The sequence below is a fragment of the Oncorhynchus mykiss genome, chromosome 11 (assembly GCF_013265735.2).
Source record: "Oncorhynchus mykiss isolate Arlee chromosome 11, USDA_OmykA_1.1, whole genome shotgun sequence".
NCBI classification, from domain to species: Eukaryota; Metazoa; Chordata; class Actinopteri; order Salmoniformes; family Salmonidae; genus Oncorhynchus; species Oncorhynchus mykiss.
The window spans coordinates 13,873,926-13,891,312 of NC_048575.1; the positions used below are offsets into that span (position 1 = coordinate 13,873,926).

General features: G+C 43.4%; 2 protein-coding genes across 6 annotated transcripts in view; one reads left to right on the top strand and one right to left on the bottom strand.

Moving 5' to 3' along the window:
* Nucleotides 1–2,875: 2,875 nt before the first annotated feature.
* LOC110535301 (GRB2-associated and regulator of MAPK protein 1) lies at nt 2,876–9,310 on the top strand. 5 transcript variants are annotated; one of them, XM_021620210.2, is made up of 6 exons: nt 2,876–3,383; nt 4,384–4,524; nt 5,539–5,669; nt 5,847–7,016; nt 7,317–7,477; nt 7,819–9,310. In XM_021620210.2, the coding sequence occupies exons 1-6, from the start codon at nt 3,263–3,265 to the stop codon at nt 8,672–8,674; spliced, it is 2,580 nt and encodes an 859-aa protein (XP_021475885.2). In that variant the 5' UTR covers nt 2,876–3,262; the 3' UTR covers nt 8,675–9,310. The 5 variants fall into 5 exon arrangements, with proteins under 5 accessions (XP_021475885.2, XP_021475883.2, XP_021475886.2 ...); XM_021620208.2 differs by having other exon boundaries at nt 2,882–3,383; nt 7,816–9,310; XM_021620211.2 differs by having other exon boundaries at nt 3,251–3,387; nt 7,816–9,310.
* Nucleotides 9,311–9,972: 662 nt separating this feature from the next.
* prkdc (protein kinase, DNA-activated, catalytic subunit) overlaps nt 9,973–17,387 on the bottom strand; it is a 43,564-nt gene continuing 36,149 nt past the window's right edge. Inside the window, exons 69-86 of the mRNA XM_021620207.2 lie at nt 17,148–17,313; nt 16,812–16,986; nt 16,393–16,586; nt 16,117–16,297; nt 15,665–15,825; nt 15,338–15,549; nt 14,915–15,002; nt 14,645–14,788; nt 13,978–14,188; nt 13,782–13,849; nt 13,366–13,586; nt 13,047–13,139; nt 12,854–12,946; nt 12,599–12,670; nt 11,984–12,185; nt 11,440–11,628; nt 11,215–11,354; nt 9,973–10,792 (exon numbers count right to left, since the gene is read on the bottom strand). Of these exons, the coding sequence (XP_021475882.2) occupies nt 10,588–10,792; nt 11,215–11,354; nt 11,440–11,628; nt 11,984–12,185; nt 12,599–12,670; nt 12,854–12,946; nt 13,047–13,139; nt 13,366–13,586; nt 13,782–13,849; nt 13,978–14,188; nt 14,645–14,788; nt 14,915–15,002; nt 15,338–15,549; nt 15,665–15,825; nt 16,117–16,297; nt 16,393–16,586; nt 16,812–16,986; nt 17,148–17,313 (2,815 nt within the window). The 3' untranslated portion in view covers nt 9,973–10,587. The remainder of the gene's footprint in view (nt 10,793–11,214; nt 11,355–11,439; nt 11,629–11,983; nt 12,186–12,598; nt 12,671–12,853; nt 12,947–13,046; nt 13,140–13,365; nt 13,587–13,781; nt 13,850–13,977; nt 14,189–14,644; nt 14,789–14,914; nt 15,003–15,337; nt 15,550–15,664; nt 15,826–16,116; nt 16,298–16,392; nt 16,587–16,811; nt 16,987–17,147; nt 17,314–17,387) is intronic.

A 17,387-nucleotide genomic window follows, 5' to 3' on the forward strand; every position in this document is an offset into this window, starting at 1 on the left:
GCTAGGTCTACAAGACCCTGGTATAGCATCACCCACCTGTAGCACGCGCTCCAGCAGGTATATCTCTGCTCACCCCCAAAACCAATTATTTCTTTGGCCGCCTCTCCTTCCAGTTATCTGCTGCCAATGACTGGAACGAACTACAAAAATCTCTGAAACTGGAAACACTTATCTCACTCACTTGCTTTAAGCACCAATTGTCAGAGCAGCTCACAGATTACTGCACCTGTACATATCCCACCTATAATTTAGCCCACACAACTACCCGTTTCCCTACTGTATTTATTTTATTTATTTTGCTCCTTTGCACCCCATTATTTTTATTTCTACTTTGCACATTCTTCGACTGCAAATCTACCATTCCAATGTTTCACTTGCTATATTGTATTTACTTTGCCACCATGGCCTTTTTTTTGCCTTTACTTTCCTTATCTCACCTCATTTGCTCACATCGTATATAGACTTGTTTATACTGTATTATTGACTGTACAGTGCCTTGCGAAAGTATTCGGCCCCCTTGAACTTTGCGACCTTTTGCCACATTTCAGGCTTCAAACATAAATATATAAAACTGTATTTTTTGTGAAGAATCAACAAGTGGGACACAATCATGAAGTGGAACGACATTTATTGGATATTTCAAACTTTTTTAACAAATCAAAAACAGAAAAATTGGGCGTGCAAAATTATTCAGCCCCTTTACTTTCAGTGCAGCAAACTCTCTCCAGAAGTTCAGTGAGGATCTCTGAATGATCCAATGTTGACCTAAATGACTAATGATGATAAATACAATCCACCTGTGTGTAATCAAGTCTCCGTATAAATGCACCTGCACTGTGATAGTCTCAGAGGTCCGTCAAAAGTGCATCATGAAGCATCATGAAGCATCATGAAGAACAAGGAACACACCAGGCAGGTCCGAGATACTGTTGTGAAGATGTTTAAAGCCGGATTTGGATACAAAAAGATTTCCCAAGCTTTAAACATCCCAAGGAGCACTGTGCAAGCGATAATATTGAAATGGAAGGAGTATCAGACCACTGCAAATCTACCAAGACCTGGCCGTCCCTCTAAACTTTCAGCTCATACAAGGAGAAGACTGATCAGAGATGCAGCCAAGAGGCCCATGATCACTCTGGATGAACTGCAGAGATCTACAGCTGAGGTGGGAGACTCTGTCCATAGGACAACAATCAGTCGTATATTGCACAAATCTGGCCTTTATGGAAGAGTGGCAAGAAGAAAGCCATTTCTTAAAGATATCCATAGAAAGTGTCGTTTAAAGTTTGCCACAAGCCACCTGGGAGACACACCAAACATGTGGAAGAAGGTGCTCTGGTCAGATGAAACCAAAATTGAACTTTTTGGCAACAATGCAAAATGTTATGTTTGGCGTAAAAGCAACACAGCTGAACACACCATCCCCACTGCCAAACATGGTGGTGGCAGCATCATGGTTTGGGCCTGCTTTTCTTCAGCAGGGACAGGGAAGATGGTTAAAATTGATGGGAAGATGGATGGAGCCAAATACAGGACCATTCTGGAAGAAAACCTGATGGAGTCTGCAGAAGACCTGAGACTGGGACAGAGATTTGTCTTCCAACAAGACAATGATCCAAACATAAAGCAAAATCTACAATGGAATGGTTCAAAAATAAACATATCCAGGTGTTAGAATGGCCAAGTCAAAGTCCAGACCTGAATCCAATCGAGAATCTGTGGAAAGAACTGAAAACTCTCTCGATGTGCAAAACTGATAGAGACATACCCCAAGCGACTTACAGCTGTAATCGCAGCAAAAGGTGGCGCTACAAAGTATTAACTTAAGGGGGCTGAATAATTTTGCACGCCCAATTTTTCAGTTTTTGATTTGTTAAAAAAGTTTGAAATATCCAATAAATGTCGTTCCACTTCATGATTGTGTCCCACTTGTTGTTGATTCTTCACAAACAAATACAGTTTTATATCTTTATGTTTGAAGCCTGAAATGTGGCAAAAGGTCGCAAAGTTCAAGGGGGCCGAATACTTTCGCAAGGCACTGTATGTTTGTTTTACTCCATGTGTAACTCTGTGTCGTTGTATGTGTCGAACTGCTTTGCTTTATCTTGGCCAGGTCGCAATTGTAAATGAGAACTTGTTCTCAACTTGCCTACCTTGTTAAATAAAGGTGAAATTAATAAATAAAACATTTACGTGACAGAGTATTGATCTGAGAAAACGCTGTTCATGTTCCTTTCAAAGAGGCAACAGCTGGTTTTGCTAAGATTTATCTCTGACTTGTACCAAGAGAAAGGCTATCCACAAGATCAAGTACGCCACCTATATGCTCATAGCTTGATAGATATAAAGTACTGTATCTCTAGATACAGAAGGACAGTGTGGAAAACGACAGGGTCTGTGTGACCTTCTCTAAAAAAACGAGCATGGTTTAATAACATTGACCAACAGGTCACATTCTCCTACAAGTATAGCATTACAAATGTATGCATGAATGGTGCTGGAGTAGCCTAGGCATATAAGGTTGAAAGTGGACTCTCAAGAAGGATATTGGCTGTTTTGATCCCCCCACCTTGCAGGCACCGATCTTCTTCAGTTCCCACTTAAGTAATTTAACTAGTTTATTTCTCGTGTGGATAAATAATATGCATAACCTTTAAATCACAATATATGCGTTTATATAAGTTATATGCGTAACATATTTGTCAGCCTGATAGTTGTTCGAGTAGGGCACAAAGTAAAATAAAGACCTGAATTAATTCATGATATACTCCCTTGGATTCCCCAGTTTGTGTTGAATCTCAAGCTTGGCCTTGCGGTGAATTCAACATCTGACTGGCAGGCCATAGTAAAAACTGGCTATAACGAATGAAAACAAAAATGTGCTTTTTTGTCTTTAAGGTTAGGGTTAGGCATAAGGTTAGCAGTGTAACATTTTAGAAATAGGCGGGGTTTATGGCTGTGGTAACTAGTGACGACCCAGACAAGGGAATAGTTTGAGAAGTAGGCGTCTGGCATGTGCAGATATCTATGGTTTCAATACACTGCATTTCCTGTCAATTTAGGTGCAACTAGCATACTAGCTATTACAGATCTAACATGACTGTGCGACAATTCAGGAAAAAAATCGCTAGCTAACCTCAAAATAAACAAAACCGAACCAAAAGAAAGGTGTAGGTTACATGACTGAAAACAATGCAAAGCTAGCAGCAACGCCGGGAAGTGGTGCGTTCATGCTACGCATGTCGTCTGTTTACAAGCTAACATGGACCTTGGATCAATGCTGTACAACAATTTGAAAGATGTATCATGGAGCACGACGTCTTTACCCTTAGATCGACTTGTCAGTGTTTATAGATTGCCGCAAATTGTGAAGTTGGACAGTGGTAGGTAAATTTTGAGCAATTTATGTTTTTAGTAAGGGTTAACGAGTTAATACGATGCTTAAAATGGCAATACGCCAATTAAGTTAGCTTGCCTCCAACCTAACTATCTAGGTTAGCTAGCTAAGATGCATAGCCATCTAATGTTAGCTAGTTAATGGTTGCTAGCCAATTTAACTAACAGTTATCTACTCTGTCATTGTTGACAACGTAGCTAACGTTAGTCAACAAAGTTGCAAAAGCTTATCTAGCCTTTTAATAAAATTTGAAAAGATATAAATGTATAAACGCGTGTAGCTAGCTATATTCATTGCTTGATTGTTAAGTTCCCGGCACTGCATCTCAGTGCTAGAGGCGTCATACTGACCTTGGTTCGATTCCAGGCTGTATCACAACCGGCCGTGATTGGGAGTCCCATAGGGCAGCGTACAATTGGCCCAGTGTCGTTAGGGTTTAGCCGGGGTAGGCCATCATTGTAAATAATAATTTGTTCTTAACTGACTTTCCTAGTTAAATAAATAAACATAACGCTATATTTGTAATTGAAAGCGGAATGCATTGCAATAGTTTTTTTCTGTCGCATGCCCTCCTTAGGTTGCTTGGTACAATGCATGTATGCATACAGAAAATATACTGTGAAATGCAGTCCGAGTGGGCTACCAACAAAAACGTAGCTAAACAATAGAGCAAATGTAATTTGGTTTAGGCCATGATGATAGCCATATCTACAGTTCTATTTAAAGCTTTAGCTACATAGTTTTAAATTGCTATTTTCATTTTAGCCTACAGTTATAAGTCTAGATTAATGCTTAGTCTACATTAAACGAGGTGATACGCTAACGTTAATCATGTAAAATATACCATTCATGAGGGACTGATAACTAGTTATACATTTTAAATGATTGATATTACTGTATTCAAATCAATCTGTGAAATTGTGCCTCATTTTATGACTGATGTTTGTTACATGTGTAATTTGAATGAAAGTGTCTCTCTTCTCCAGGTGAGTTGGTGGACGTCTTACGAGACAATGACTACCTCTTGATTCATTCCTGTCGTCAATGGACTACAATCACTGCACACAGTCTGGAGGAAGGCCATTATGTCATTGGGCCCAAAATAGAGATCCCGGTACATTATGAAGGTTCGTTAAATCACTGTTCCATTTTTAAATCTACTTTGTCAGTGGTTCACGTGGCAATGTTTATTCAGATGTATGTGAATGCCTTCAAGTAATATTAATCAGTAAACTAAACCCACTCAACCTTTACAACATTCACTATGACTCTCCCTTGCCACAGTCTAGCATATAATTTAAGCAACCTATTTTACATCACACTTCACGTGGACTGATTAGACAGATCTTTGCTAAAAGATGGGGCGGCAGGGTAGCCTAGTGGTTAGAGCATTTGGACTAGTAACCGGAAGGTTGCAAGTTCAAACCCCCGAGTTGACAAGGTACAAATCTGTCGTTCTGTAAATAAGAATTTGTTCTTAACTGACTTGCCTAGTAAAATAAAGGTAAAAAAAAAGCTTTTTTTATTGTTAAAAAGCTTTTCAATGCCTTTCTAAAGCCATTGAAGTTAATCAAGGAAAAATACATTGATTTGTACAACCAGTACATTTTAAATCCTGTGCTAGAATCAAATATGCAACATGCACATTGTACTGTTTGCTCAGGGTTTAGAACAGGCACAGTCCCATTTCACTAATCTTAAAAGCCTCTCAGGCTTGAATCAATGATTACACAGACGGTACCCTTTTTACATCACTGACTCTCTGCTGCGCCTGCGCCAATCCAACTGATCTGGCCGATGGGACCTGACTGACATATGATCAATGCTCTCGCCTCACAGCATATGGGAAGTGTACTTAGTCAGACTGTAAAACTGATTCACGGAAACACTGTACATAACTGGAACATTGAGGTTGCAATGAAAGCTTGGCCTGGTGCAGGCTGAGGCTACTGCTGGGAACCAGGGTTATTCAGATAGCAATGTTCCCAAAGGGTCTTTGTTGTGTGTTGAGTGAAATATTTCAGAGATATTTCCTTTTGATGCACAGACTAAACTAAAAGGGCCTATCCTATCCAGTAACATAAACAAAGGTAACATGCAGCCAGGCTATCCTGTCTGATTCTCTCCACCCCTTCCTGTAGGTCAGTTTAAGCTGCTGGAGCAGGACAGAGATGTCAAGGAGCCGGTGCAGTACTTCAACAGTGTGGAGGAGGTGGCCAAAGCATTTCCCGAACGGGTGTATGTCATGGAGGAAATTACGTTCAATGTGAAGGTCAGTTGCTATTGGTTGATAGTTAATTATAAGTTGATTTTAGCCTTAGTAAGTTATGTACATTTCCAAAATCTACAGATGTGACTGTCATAAGGAGGTCAATTGGAGTGTTTAGGGGTTATAGTTATGTGATCTTTAGGCTATGAGACTACAATCCAACACGTCCTCGTCTCACAGATGGCTTCGGGCGAATGCAACGAGGACACGGAGGTGTACAACATCACACTAAGCACCGGTGATGAGCTCACCCTCATGGGCCAGGCAGAGATCCTGTACGCCAAGGCGTCCAAGGAGAAGTCTCGCTTCAACACCATCTTCAAGAAAATCGGCAAGCTCAACTCCATCAGCAAGATCGCGAGCCGTAGCAAGATGCCCTGCCTCATCTGCATGAACCACCGGACCAACGAGAGTGTCAGCCTGCCCTTCCAGTGTAAGGGTCGCTTCAGCACCTGCAGCCCCCTAGAGCTTCAGATGCAGGAGGGGGAGCACACCATCCGCAACATCGTGGAGAAGACCCGGCTGCCCGTCAACGTCAGCGTGCCTGGCAGCCCACCGCGCAACCAGCATGACGTCCACCTGATCCGCGAGAGTCACCGCTACAAGTTGGTCAACATCCAGACCAAGACGGTGGTGGTGGGCTGCGTGCTGCGCAGTAACAAGATCATCCCCGTCCACTTCCCGCTCCACATGGCCTCCATGCCCAAGTTCATCATCCCTGAAGGGTTGCTTCAGAACGAGCTGTGGCTGGACACCATGGTGCACCGCTGGTTCACCTACTGCCAGGAGCAGTTTGACATTGACGACTATTCCCGTGCTGTGCGTGATGTCAGGACCGACTGGAATGACGTTGATGGGAGGAGCCCCAAGAAGAGTAGTGGTGGTAGCAGCAACGGCTGCCCCTCGCACATGCCCAGCTCTCTCACGTACGCCCGTGACGAGCTTACCCAGTCATTCCACCGGCTCTCGGTGTGTGTCTATGGCAACAACCTGCACAGCAACAGCGAGGTCAACCTGCAGGGCTGCATGACGCTGTGCGGAGACTGGGTGCTCCTGCCATCCGAGGGCGTGCTGGCTGATTCAGTTGACACAGAGTACCTCTTCCCTGAGCTGCTGGAGGACATGAGCAAGTCGGATGTTCCCTACGAGGAGCTGTGGCTGGACCACTTGAGATCAAGTCGGGGAAGAGGAGGGCACAGTGTAGGCGGCGAGGATCCAAGAAGCACCAGCAACACCATCGCCACCTCCATGGCTGTCATATCATACCCCGCCTCCTCCTCTCATATGGGTCCAATGGTCAGCTCTGAAATCTGTCTAGCTCCGCCCCCAGTCCCACCAAAGTCTGAAGCTGTGAGTACACATGAGTTCTATCATCATGGCTACATTTAACAACTAATATTCCAGTATTACTACCAAGCAAATTGGAGAAAATATTGATGTTACTGATATAATTGGCTTATGATCAGATGTAGGCCCAGTGTTTGAGACATTACATTGTAACAATTTAATATTCGTTACTAGTGTAAACATCCTCTCACAGCTAAAAACAAACCATCTCCCAAATTACCTAGCAGTTGTTCATTGCTTGTTTTCACTGGCTGTTTTGGAGTGGTTTGAGGCTTTCTGATTTACCTTCACCTTCCTCTCCAGGTGAAGGTAGAATGCCGTCATTTGAACGCCCCTCCCATTCCCCCCCGAAGTTCCAAGCAGATGATGTCCACCCCAACGCCGGCTGTAGATAAGGCTCGGCAGACGGAAACGCGCTCTCCAAGCCCCACTCTCTCCTATTATTCCTCAGGCCTACACAGCATGTAAAATCCCAATGTGTAGCCTCATCATTTGCGCATACCTTTTGACTTCAATGCATGTTTCACACACACACCACTCAATTTATGATTTGGTCTTGCACGGTCTACCGATTTTATTCTGATCCTAGATGATACATTGAAATTACCATAAAAAACAACTTATGTACACACTTCCTTACACATTGCTGACTAGTTAATAGCCCTTGTTTCCCTCCCAATGGTCTGGAGTGTTGGGCTACATTTAGCCCTATGTGACATTATTTCAGAATATTTTAGCAGTGTTTAGACTCAACTTGTACCTAGTTCTTTCACTAACTTTGGTATTTTTGTTTTGCTCGCAGCAGTGGAGGAGAGAATGAAGTGACCGAGGCAGACGAGCAGAACCACGTATGTTACCCCTGTAACTGGGTCAAGGGCAACAAGGAGTGCCTGACAGCATCCCACGTGAGCCCAGCTCTCGACGGCGTACTCTCCTGCCCTTCTAGACTATCGTGGCCCAACGACTTCTGTGGAGGGGATTCTCAAAGCATGGAGGAGTTTCTGCCCATCCCCTGTCGAAGTTACTACAGCTATCCCAGAAAAAGACCCTCTGGCACACTCAAGTCGCCATGCCTTTTGGACTTTGATAGAAAAGAGCAGAAGGGCGGTAGCGCCATCCCCTTGAAATCCCACAAAGCCTCATACACTAATCAGTTTTGCACCAAGTCGTTGAGCTACACCCTGGAAATGTACAGAGACAATATGATAGACGAATGCAACACTAAACAAAGCCTATCGTGCCCCATCTTGCCACCGAGGACGCCCAAATCAAACGAGACATGTAAAGATTCTGTCGAAGATACGGCACCGGACACTCTAAAGTGCCTGGTCAGCCAACAACACGACCAGGTCACAACGACAGAAATATTCTCCATCTCCTATCCCCCCCTACCGCCACTGTCCTCCCCCTCCCTGCCAGTGCCCGGAGGACAATGGCAACCACCCACCAACCTCTCTGGACTTTCCGTCGAAGAGGTGTCCAAATCGTTACGGTTCATCGGCATTTCCGGTGACATTGTGTCTTCGTTCGTGACAGAGAAAATCGATGGGAATCTACTTCTGCAGCTTACGGAGGAGATTCTGACGGAGGACTTCAAGTTAAGCAAACTCCAAGTGAAGAAACTCATGCAGTTTATTAAAGGTTGGAGGCCTAAAATATAGCCAAACCCTTTAACAAAATGTTTTGTACTCAAATGCTATGCACATCCAGAAATGATTTTGGGGGTTATTTCATATAGCAGAAGTTGGCCAGATGAAACAACTCGGCACATTCAAGTTCTTTGAGAAGGATAACACATGAATTGGGCATAGTATATAAATGACTATATACCCTCAATAACCCACACTCAACGTTAAGCTTTCTTGTTAAACCAGAAAACCAAAGGCAGTCGAAGGTGGCTGCCTAACTTGTCAATCCAGCTCTCCGAAGTCCAACCCTGGTAATCATTACAGTTGTCTATGTAACAGGGATGTGTTTGTGTGTTAACTCGTCATTATATCTGTTTGTACTCTTTAGGGACATTCCCTCAACTCCGTTACTATTTGCTTTAACCCAAAGCCTTTCAATAGAAGTAATGAGGTTATTCATGAAAGTTTGCGATCCAAGCGATAGCATTCAACTAATTTATGCGTGTGTGTGCTTCTTGTAATGCTGAATTAATATGCAAGTAATAACCACCAATACAATAACTTCATATTCCACATAATGAAATGCACTTGAGTAAAACCACCGTTGCCAGTACAAATAGACTGTGAATCAACTCATGACAAGTGTCCTTAAATCTATATTTCATTTTTTTTTTAAAAACAATGTTGACTTTGTAATGGTTAGAGGAAGCATTGGGGTTCAAGAAACAACTACCAGGATGTACCGTTGCTAAAGGACAATGGTTTGACAAATTAAACAGAGAACTTGCTATTTAAACTAAGGATATGTTACATGGGTTTTAAAGAGTATTTAATAACTACTAGCCATTGATTAATTTGATATAATCTGGGATAACAATATCTTCCCTTATTGTACAGATTCTCTGACTTGAGACTGACCAGACTAATCTGCCTGAACCCACCATAGACCATACTACATTTAGCTGGGGTTCAAGGTGGTGAAGGGTAACAAAACGTTCCGATAGATATGCTTTGTATAGCAGTTATGATTCATGTATAGAAACGTGAAATCATGTTACGACTATAGTTATCTGCAACATTTCACCTTACTGAATACACCATGTCATTTTTCCAGTGTTTGTGTCAAATTACTGTACTGTTATGACAGTAAATGATCAGTAGCACAGGACCATGAACTGGAAAATGCATCTACAAACTGTCATGGGAAAACGTACTAACTTATGGACCCCCATTATGTGTTGACCTAACTCTTTCTATGGTTGTCTGTGATCAATAAACATGGACACGTCTTATCTTTTGGCTGAGCTATAATGACGACAACCTTGCAAATGCACAGCGAAGGACTGCTGTTTTATTCAATGATTCGCCATGCAGTGCCTTCCAAACAAACAAAAAGACAGTTAAACAATGAAGTGTCTAATTTGAGTGTGTTAGAATTCATTTAAGCATTTTTTTTAAACAATCATAAAAAGACTGAAGACAGGGCTTCATGTACTAACTTCATAATCTATAAGGAACAACATCACTATATCGTGGGCAACAGTCCATTGGTCCTGTTTGAATACTATAGGAACGCATGCTTCCTCGTTCCCTTGAAGAAATCTCTGCTCCTTAAAGGAAAATTCCACCCTAAAATTATAATTTGGTATTTGTTTCATTATTCCATTGTTGATGTAGTCCCAAAATGTCAGCAATTACGTTTAAGATATATAACTTTCAAAATACAGCAGTACAGCCGGGTTTCATGCCTTTTTGCTTCGTATGACACAACAGGCGTCATACCGGCTGTATTTATGTATTTAGAAAGTGATATTAAACTTGATTGCTGACATGCAAAACATTTTTGTTGAATCAGCGATTACTTCAAGGAAGGGTGTGTTTTTAAAGTATTCAAACATAGTTAAGTTGTGTCTCGGAGGGGCCTCATTGGGAGAGATGTGTGCATTTCAGATCCAGGGCTCCCAGCCCACCCAGACCCTCCCCAGAATGTTGGGGTCCATGGCCTGGTCCAAAAGACAGTCCACCTGGCTCTCTACCGACAGGCTGTCGGGCCCCAGCCGGGCACGCACATTATGCTCCTCATTTCCCAATGCCACAGACTGCATGGCCTTGAAAGCAGAGTCCTTCTCAAAGCCCAGCTTCAGCTCCTCACTAAAAACAAACAAGAGAGACTAAGGGCCAGATTCAGCCATCCTACCATAGAAATGTTTACTAAGGCCGGGATTCAAACAAGCGCTAATAAATTACTAGTGCACTGCGATTAACTGATCAGGGATTTCTGCTTTAGCCAACATCCGTGGAGTTCACAGCAAATTTATCTCCGTAAAGGTCGGGGAAATTGCCTTTAAAGGGAAATAATTGTCGTTAATCTGAATCCCGGTCAAAGTTCTCATTTACTTTGCGCTGATCTCTTCACCATGGTCAAAACAGAGATACTGCAATGCGGATATGATTGAATCGAGCTCTTAAGACATATACACAAGTTAACACCCTGACTTTGTGAAAACCCAATTCAAAACTCCCTGGACACAAAAAAATAAATTAAAGTTATCCACTGAGGAAATATTGCCTACCTGGTTATGGTGGCAGGGTTTGCTCCTTCTAGTTTTCTTCTGGCAAAGTTGACTTTCTGTAGAGGGTACCAGTTAATTTCTTTTATGTTGACGCTCTCAGTCCAAGTGCCTCCCTTCTTCAGCTGTTTCAGCTCAAAGTTCTGAGGGTTAGTGAAAACCAGTTAGTAACATTGTCATAATGTACACACATCGTATTAAAGTACTCTAGACCTCGTGCACTACTACCTTCCAGTCCAGAGATGGCTCCTTGACAAACACATCCATGGTGTTGAGCAGCAGCTCAGGGTTGGCCCTGTAGGCTCTCAACGAATGCACCATCACACTCTGGATCAGGCCCGACTGTTTCATAGGTTGCATCAGATTCACAAACTGCCTCGTCAAGCGGAATGGCATCAGCTCTGGCACGGGGAGGAACTGTGCAAGAAAAAAATATTTATCCAGATTTTCTTAGGGGTAGAGATGTGAACTTGTACAAATATCATTCAAAAAGAAACTACGCTTATATACCCAATGTAATAAATAGCTGCTTGCACTTTCAACTCACGAGGCCGCACTATCCACTACACCAGTTAGTCTTAATCCTGGAAGCCCAAATGGGTGAAAATATTTATTTTGTCCTACCACTGTACAGTTGATTCAAATGATCAACTCATAAATTGCTTTGATGGTTTAAATCACGTGTGTAGTACAAAGACACAAATGTGGCAGAATTAATAAACACTGCTCAACACTATCCCTGCCCTCAAAAAAAAACGTCAGGGGTGCCCACCTGTGTGGCAGAACCAAAGGCGTGGCCAAAGTCGATTCCGATCATACCACCGGTCTCCATGTTGATCATGAAGTTGGAGAGGTGACGGTCGCCGATGCCCAGGAGCCATTGGCTGATACAGAGCAAAGCATGGGAGCTAGTGAAGTGGGAGCGCAGAGAGAGGAAGGCTTCGGGGGTGGTGCTCATCCGGACAAACGCTCTCCTGGAAAAAAGATTGACAACAGCCCTTTTTGAATTTGCAGAAGAATGTATGGCCGGCACACGCTGGATTAATCTGCTATTACGCGTACAGAAACTTCATGACATGGATTGTCCCTCGGTATTGGACTGAAGACTGCTCCACTTCAGTGTGCTCTAATGATATTTGATAGGATCAATGCTTTGGGCCCTGTTAATAAAACATCCTTCATCCCTTTCTTTCTTAAAGTAAGCACTGATCAAAAACAAATTGATAGGTGTAAACCGTTCTATCACAAACAGCTTTCACCAATCCGGCCATGTCAGATCAGGGATTTCTTCAAGAAAATGAGGAAGGAAAGGTTTGTTTACTAAAGGTAACGACTTGATAGCTGCATCTATACACAAAGTAGGTCATTATAGAAATTAGAAACCCACCTCAGCAGATCGCCCGGTACAAGCTGTTCCATCTTCATGAAATTATTAACTGTTTCATTGCGATTTGCCATCCTGTGATAGATGGCATAAATACATTTAAATGGAAAATTATCTGGAACGGTTATTAAAAAAAAAGGCATAAATAGGATTTATTACAGCACAACACCCAGGATACATATTTACTAGATAAATGCATAATAACAGGGTCAGTGAGTTTATTATGTTTAAGTATAACACACAGTTCAGTTGACTTACTTGTAAGACTCAGCATAGCGTCCGATACCTTGTATTTGACAAGCATCTGACTTGGTGACTTTGGTGAGCCAGTTTTCATAGACTTCTTTCGGTCTACAGTGAACAAAGACAAAAGGATACATTTGTTTTGTCTAGATCGTCAGTGAGATCAGTTGTAGATTCTATGTTTTTGGCATATCTGCTACTACTGTACCTAGTTAGAGTCTGCTGCTCCTCCTCAGTCCTGGTGCGGAGCAGCAGGTCTTTTAGTGTACAGGTATTCTCCATCCACTCAATCAGTCCAATTCTGTAAGGATACATCAAAAACATACTGAAAAGTACAGGAGCTGTCTGCTTGGTAAACAGAAAATAACTTCATGACCCCCTGACACTACAATACCAGCTGTTAATTTTAAACTGCCACATTTACACAATGATGATTTGTAGTGGAATCACTTGTGCTAGTGATGGATTTAGTATTTTGGCCCTGAGGACTGGGTCGGGAAAACACTTTAAATAAAATGAAAAGCTACCTGGTGGTTATGGGCACCACCTGGTAGGTTCGGAGCTGCATGCTGCTGTGGGCGCAGGTGGTATTCTGGGCCAGGATGATGTTCATGACGGTGAAGAGCTGTTCGATGCGCTGGTCCTGACGGAGGTCCTCTCCGCCCTTCACCAAAAATGGGTACTCCCGCTCGTCGTCCCCGCGCACGATCAGACGCTTGGGCCGCCGGATGGAGTTCATCACCTTTACCTGGGGACGGATGAACGCAGACACACACACAAGTTAAATGAAGTGCTACTACTATTTCCCCTAGATTATATCCATTATATCCATGCCCCGAAGTAACATTCAGGGTTGCAAACAGCAACATATTCAATTGAAATAGAGGCTAAAGTGATGGTCAAGAGAACAACAGGAAGTGGAAATAACAGCTTTGGATCATACCCTTTCATCAAATCCTGTAATTTTTGCATGATACTCTGGCAAAGGTTTGGATCTGCTGTTATATTGCCCTAAAAGACAAGAGGAGATAAATCACATACTATTGGTGATCATATATTATACATAAAGTGACGGCTGGAAAGCAAAATGGCATCACCTGCGTAGAACTTGACATGAGAAACGTTGCATCCCTACTGACCTGGGACTTCCAGCTCGTTCCGGAGTGAGTCGGCTTTGAAGCCGCTCAGCCAGGGGGAGTATTCCTTCAGGTTCCCTGGCTCTTTCCGGGACTTGCACATGGAGCTGATCAGGTCTGTGTCCACCTGCCTCAGGAAGGCCTTGTCTCTCCGCTTCTCAAAAAGCTTGGCACCACCACGGCCCAACCACTTCTCCACTTCCTTGGCAAATTTCTAGAATGCACCGAAATGAGTGATTTCAGTGGAATATAATAACATATATGATATACGCTGAGTATACAAAACATTAGGAACACCTTCCTAATACCTTTTGCACTCAGAACAGCCTCAGGTGTCGAAAGTGTTCTACAGGGATGCTGGCCCATGTTGACTCCAATGCTTCCCACAGTTGTGAAACATCTCAAGGGTGATCAATGGAAACAGGATACACCCAAGCTCAATTTTGAGTCTCATAGCAAAGGGTCTGAATACTGAGGTATCTGTTTTTAAAAATATTTATAATACATTTTGAAACATTTCTATGGGGTATATCTATGTAGGTTGATGAGAATAAAAATATATAATAATTAGAATAAGGCTGTAACATAACAAAATGTGGAAAAAGGGTCTGAATTATTTCCGAATGCACTGTATATGAGAAGTGTTTTTATGATATGTGAAGATGCCAACCTGTATAAACTTCTTGCGGAATGCGCCAAGGCCTTGTGACTTCTGATCGCAGAGGGAAGAATACATTTCTTCATACATGTTCCTCATCCTCTTCTTATCGAAACTCGTTTTCTCACATTCAGTTTTTACATCGTCCCACCAATCCTGTGACAATCACATGAAAATGTTATCAGAATCTACACCTCAAAATGAACTGAGAATAATCAACAACCACTGATGACCGCAATAAGAAAATGGTTCACTTGTTTCAATGTTGTAATCATCAACCACCTTGAAAAGCATCTCAGGGTTTGTTAGCTGCTGGAGGGCATCAACAAAGTCCCGCACAGCACCGCCTTTATCCAATAGGGACTTGAGCCTGTCCAACACACACATCACCCGTAGCAGTTATTATACAGTTAGTATGAAATACCAATTATTCCTAGTGGTGCTTGTTTCAATGAATCCCAAAGGAATAGGCTAGGTTATGAGCAGATGTCATTTTTGAATAAATTCCATACAGGTAAATAGTGGACTGTAACATAAAGCGGAATAAAATACACTGTAGTGAACACTGAACTGTTCAGCATTGCTTGATACTGGATCCATCTCTAGTAACACAATTTGTTACTATGTGATAGTATGATTCAAAATTCAGCGTCCATGGTCTTTTGGCGAGCTGAGTAGACTGCCAGGGTAGAAGCAGCACAGTACCTGTTGACAAACTCCTGGTGTTTGTGTCCACTGGCCGAGTCCTCAAAGTGGTAGCTCTCACTGCTGATCATGTAGGGGTAGACCAGCGCCTGGGGGTAGCACTCTGCAATCTGACCAATCATATGCTGCACCGCCACAGCCTCGGGCTTGTCCAACAAGGCCATCATCTGACTGATCCAGCCAATCAACAGCCAGCAGGGCACGGTCACCATCTGTCAACCACAACATGGGAACTTTGAGCTGCTAATTCTAAACAAAGCTATAGTATTTTGAGGAAAAGCTTTCTTATGGAAATGGAATGGACCCAGACCCTGGTAGGCTCCCTACCTCTTTGGCCATGAGGTCCAGAGTCTCAGCAGGGTAGAGCTCGATGATCTGCAGGAGACGGGGGAACCTGAGCCGGGCCTCTTCTGAGTTCAGCTTCAGGGCTTTGAGCATGCTCTCTACCACGTGAACAGGCAGGGTGGCCAGCTCAGGGAAATCACTAACTACAAGACAACATCCAGATAGACACGTTAGTAGTGATTAGATGATTAGTCACTGCCTAAACAGCAATAAGGGTACATTACTGTGTCTAATAGTTGGTTTCCCTAACTAAATGTCAGTCCTATTTCAGCTGGAATCTACTAAAGACATTATACAATGACAACTGATACTGTCTGATGCTTAACAAAACTCAGCATAACAATTACATCTAACCAGGGACCAAATCGTACATAGTGATACACTCATCTTTCCAGGAAACTAGGGCTAAAGTCAGAGGTGCTGGAGGGACTCACTGTTACTGCTTTGCTCCTCTTCACGCAATCTTTGGTCACAGAAGTTGGCCAGAGCCATGTAGGCCTCGACGATGCCGCTGGTGTCTAAACACTCCTGAGTGTAGGACTGGACTTCCTCATCCGCCCTCCTCACGGCACCACTGAACAACTCCAGAGCTCGCATCTGCAGCCCTACCACCGCCTGCACAAAGGGATAGACATTTTCTGATGTGGCACGGAATTCATATTTTGGAAAAAAATACAGCAGGTTACAAACGATGCCCCATAATTGTATACCTTCTGCTGACTAGCTGTTGAGGAAGACCCAGCTAGCTGCAGAACTCTGTCTGCCTTCTCTCTCCCGATGCTCTCCAGAACTGAGGGGCTCCTGCTCACAGCCGAGGCCATGATGTGGTAGGACGTTCCCAACAGGATCCTCTGGTCTCTGAAAACATGGCCGCTGGCACTCTGGCACTCGGCCTGAAGGTCATCTATAGAGGACAAGACTGAACGTAAGGGCTGCACCACATCACGTTGAGGCAACATGCACCCATTTTTCTTAACAAACTTGCTCACTGAATAAAATGAAGATTTATGTAGTCCTTTTTACAACACTTGAGGAGCTTAATCAAACTCAGGCAAATGGTTTGGACCCTATTGATCCCAGGACAGTCCATAACTGGCCATAACAAACCTCCAAGTATCCATGATCTTACCCAGCAGTGGGATAGCCTTCAGCATGGTGGCGATCTGCTCCACGGGCCCCTGACCCAGGCTGCGTTTGTGGCTGAAGCGACTGAAGCTGTGGACCCAACGCAGCAGCGAGCCTCTCTGAGTCTTGGCCTCTCGGTGGAGCTCCTTCAGCAGCTTGGTGGCTACAGGGAAGTTGCTCTGGAATGACAAAGCATTTTAAAAAGGTGCAATGTGTCACTTCCTGTGTGGCCACGGAGGACATCCACAATGGACAATGATCAAACAAAAACACATGGCCTCGGCTGTGAGCAGGAGCCCCTCGGTTCTGGAGAGCATCGGGAGACAGACTAAGATCTCACCTGTTTCCAAGCGCTGTCAGCCATGCATAGCTTCATGCTAAACTTGCAGTCCTTGACGATAGTGTCGAGGTCCTGGGCTTGGTCCAGCTCTGCCCCGTCCACCTCCATGGTGTCACTAGTGGCCTGGTTGCTGAGCTTCTCGCATATCTTGTCCAGAAAGAAACATCTGGACCATGGGCAGGTAGAAGGGGATATTTTGACAGTACAAAGAAACCACACACCCAGCATTATATAGACAAA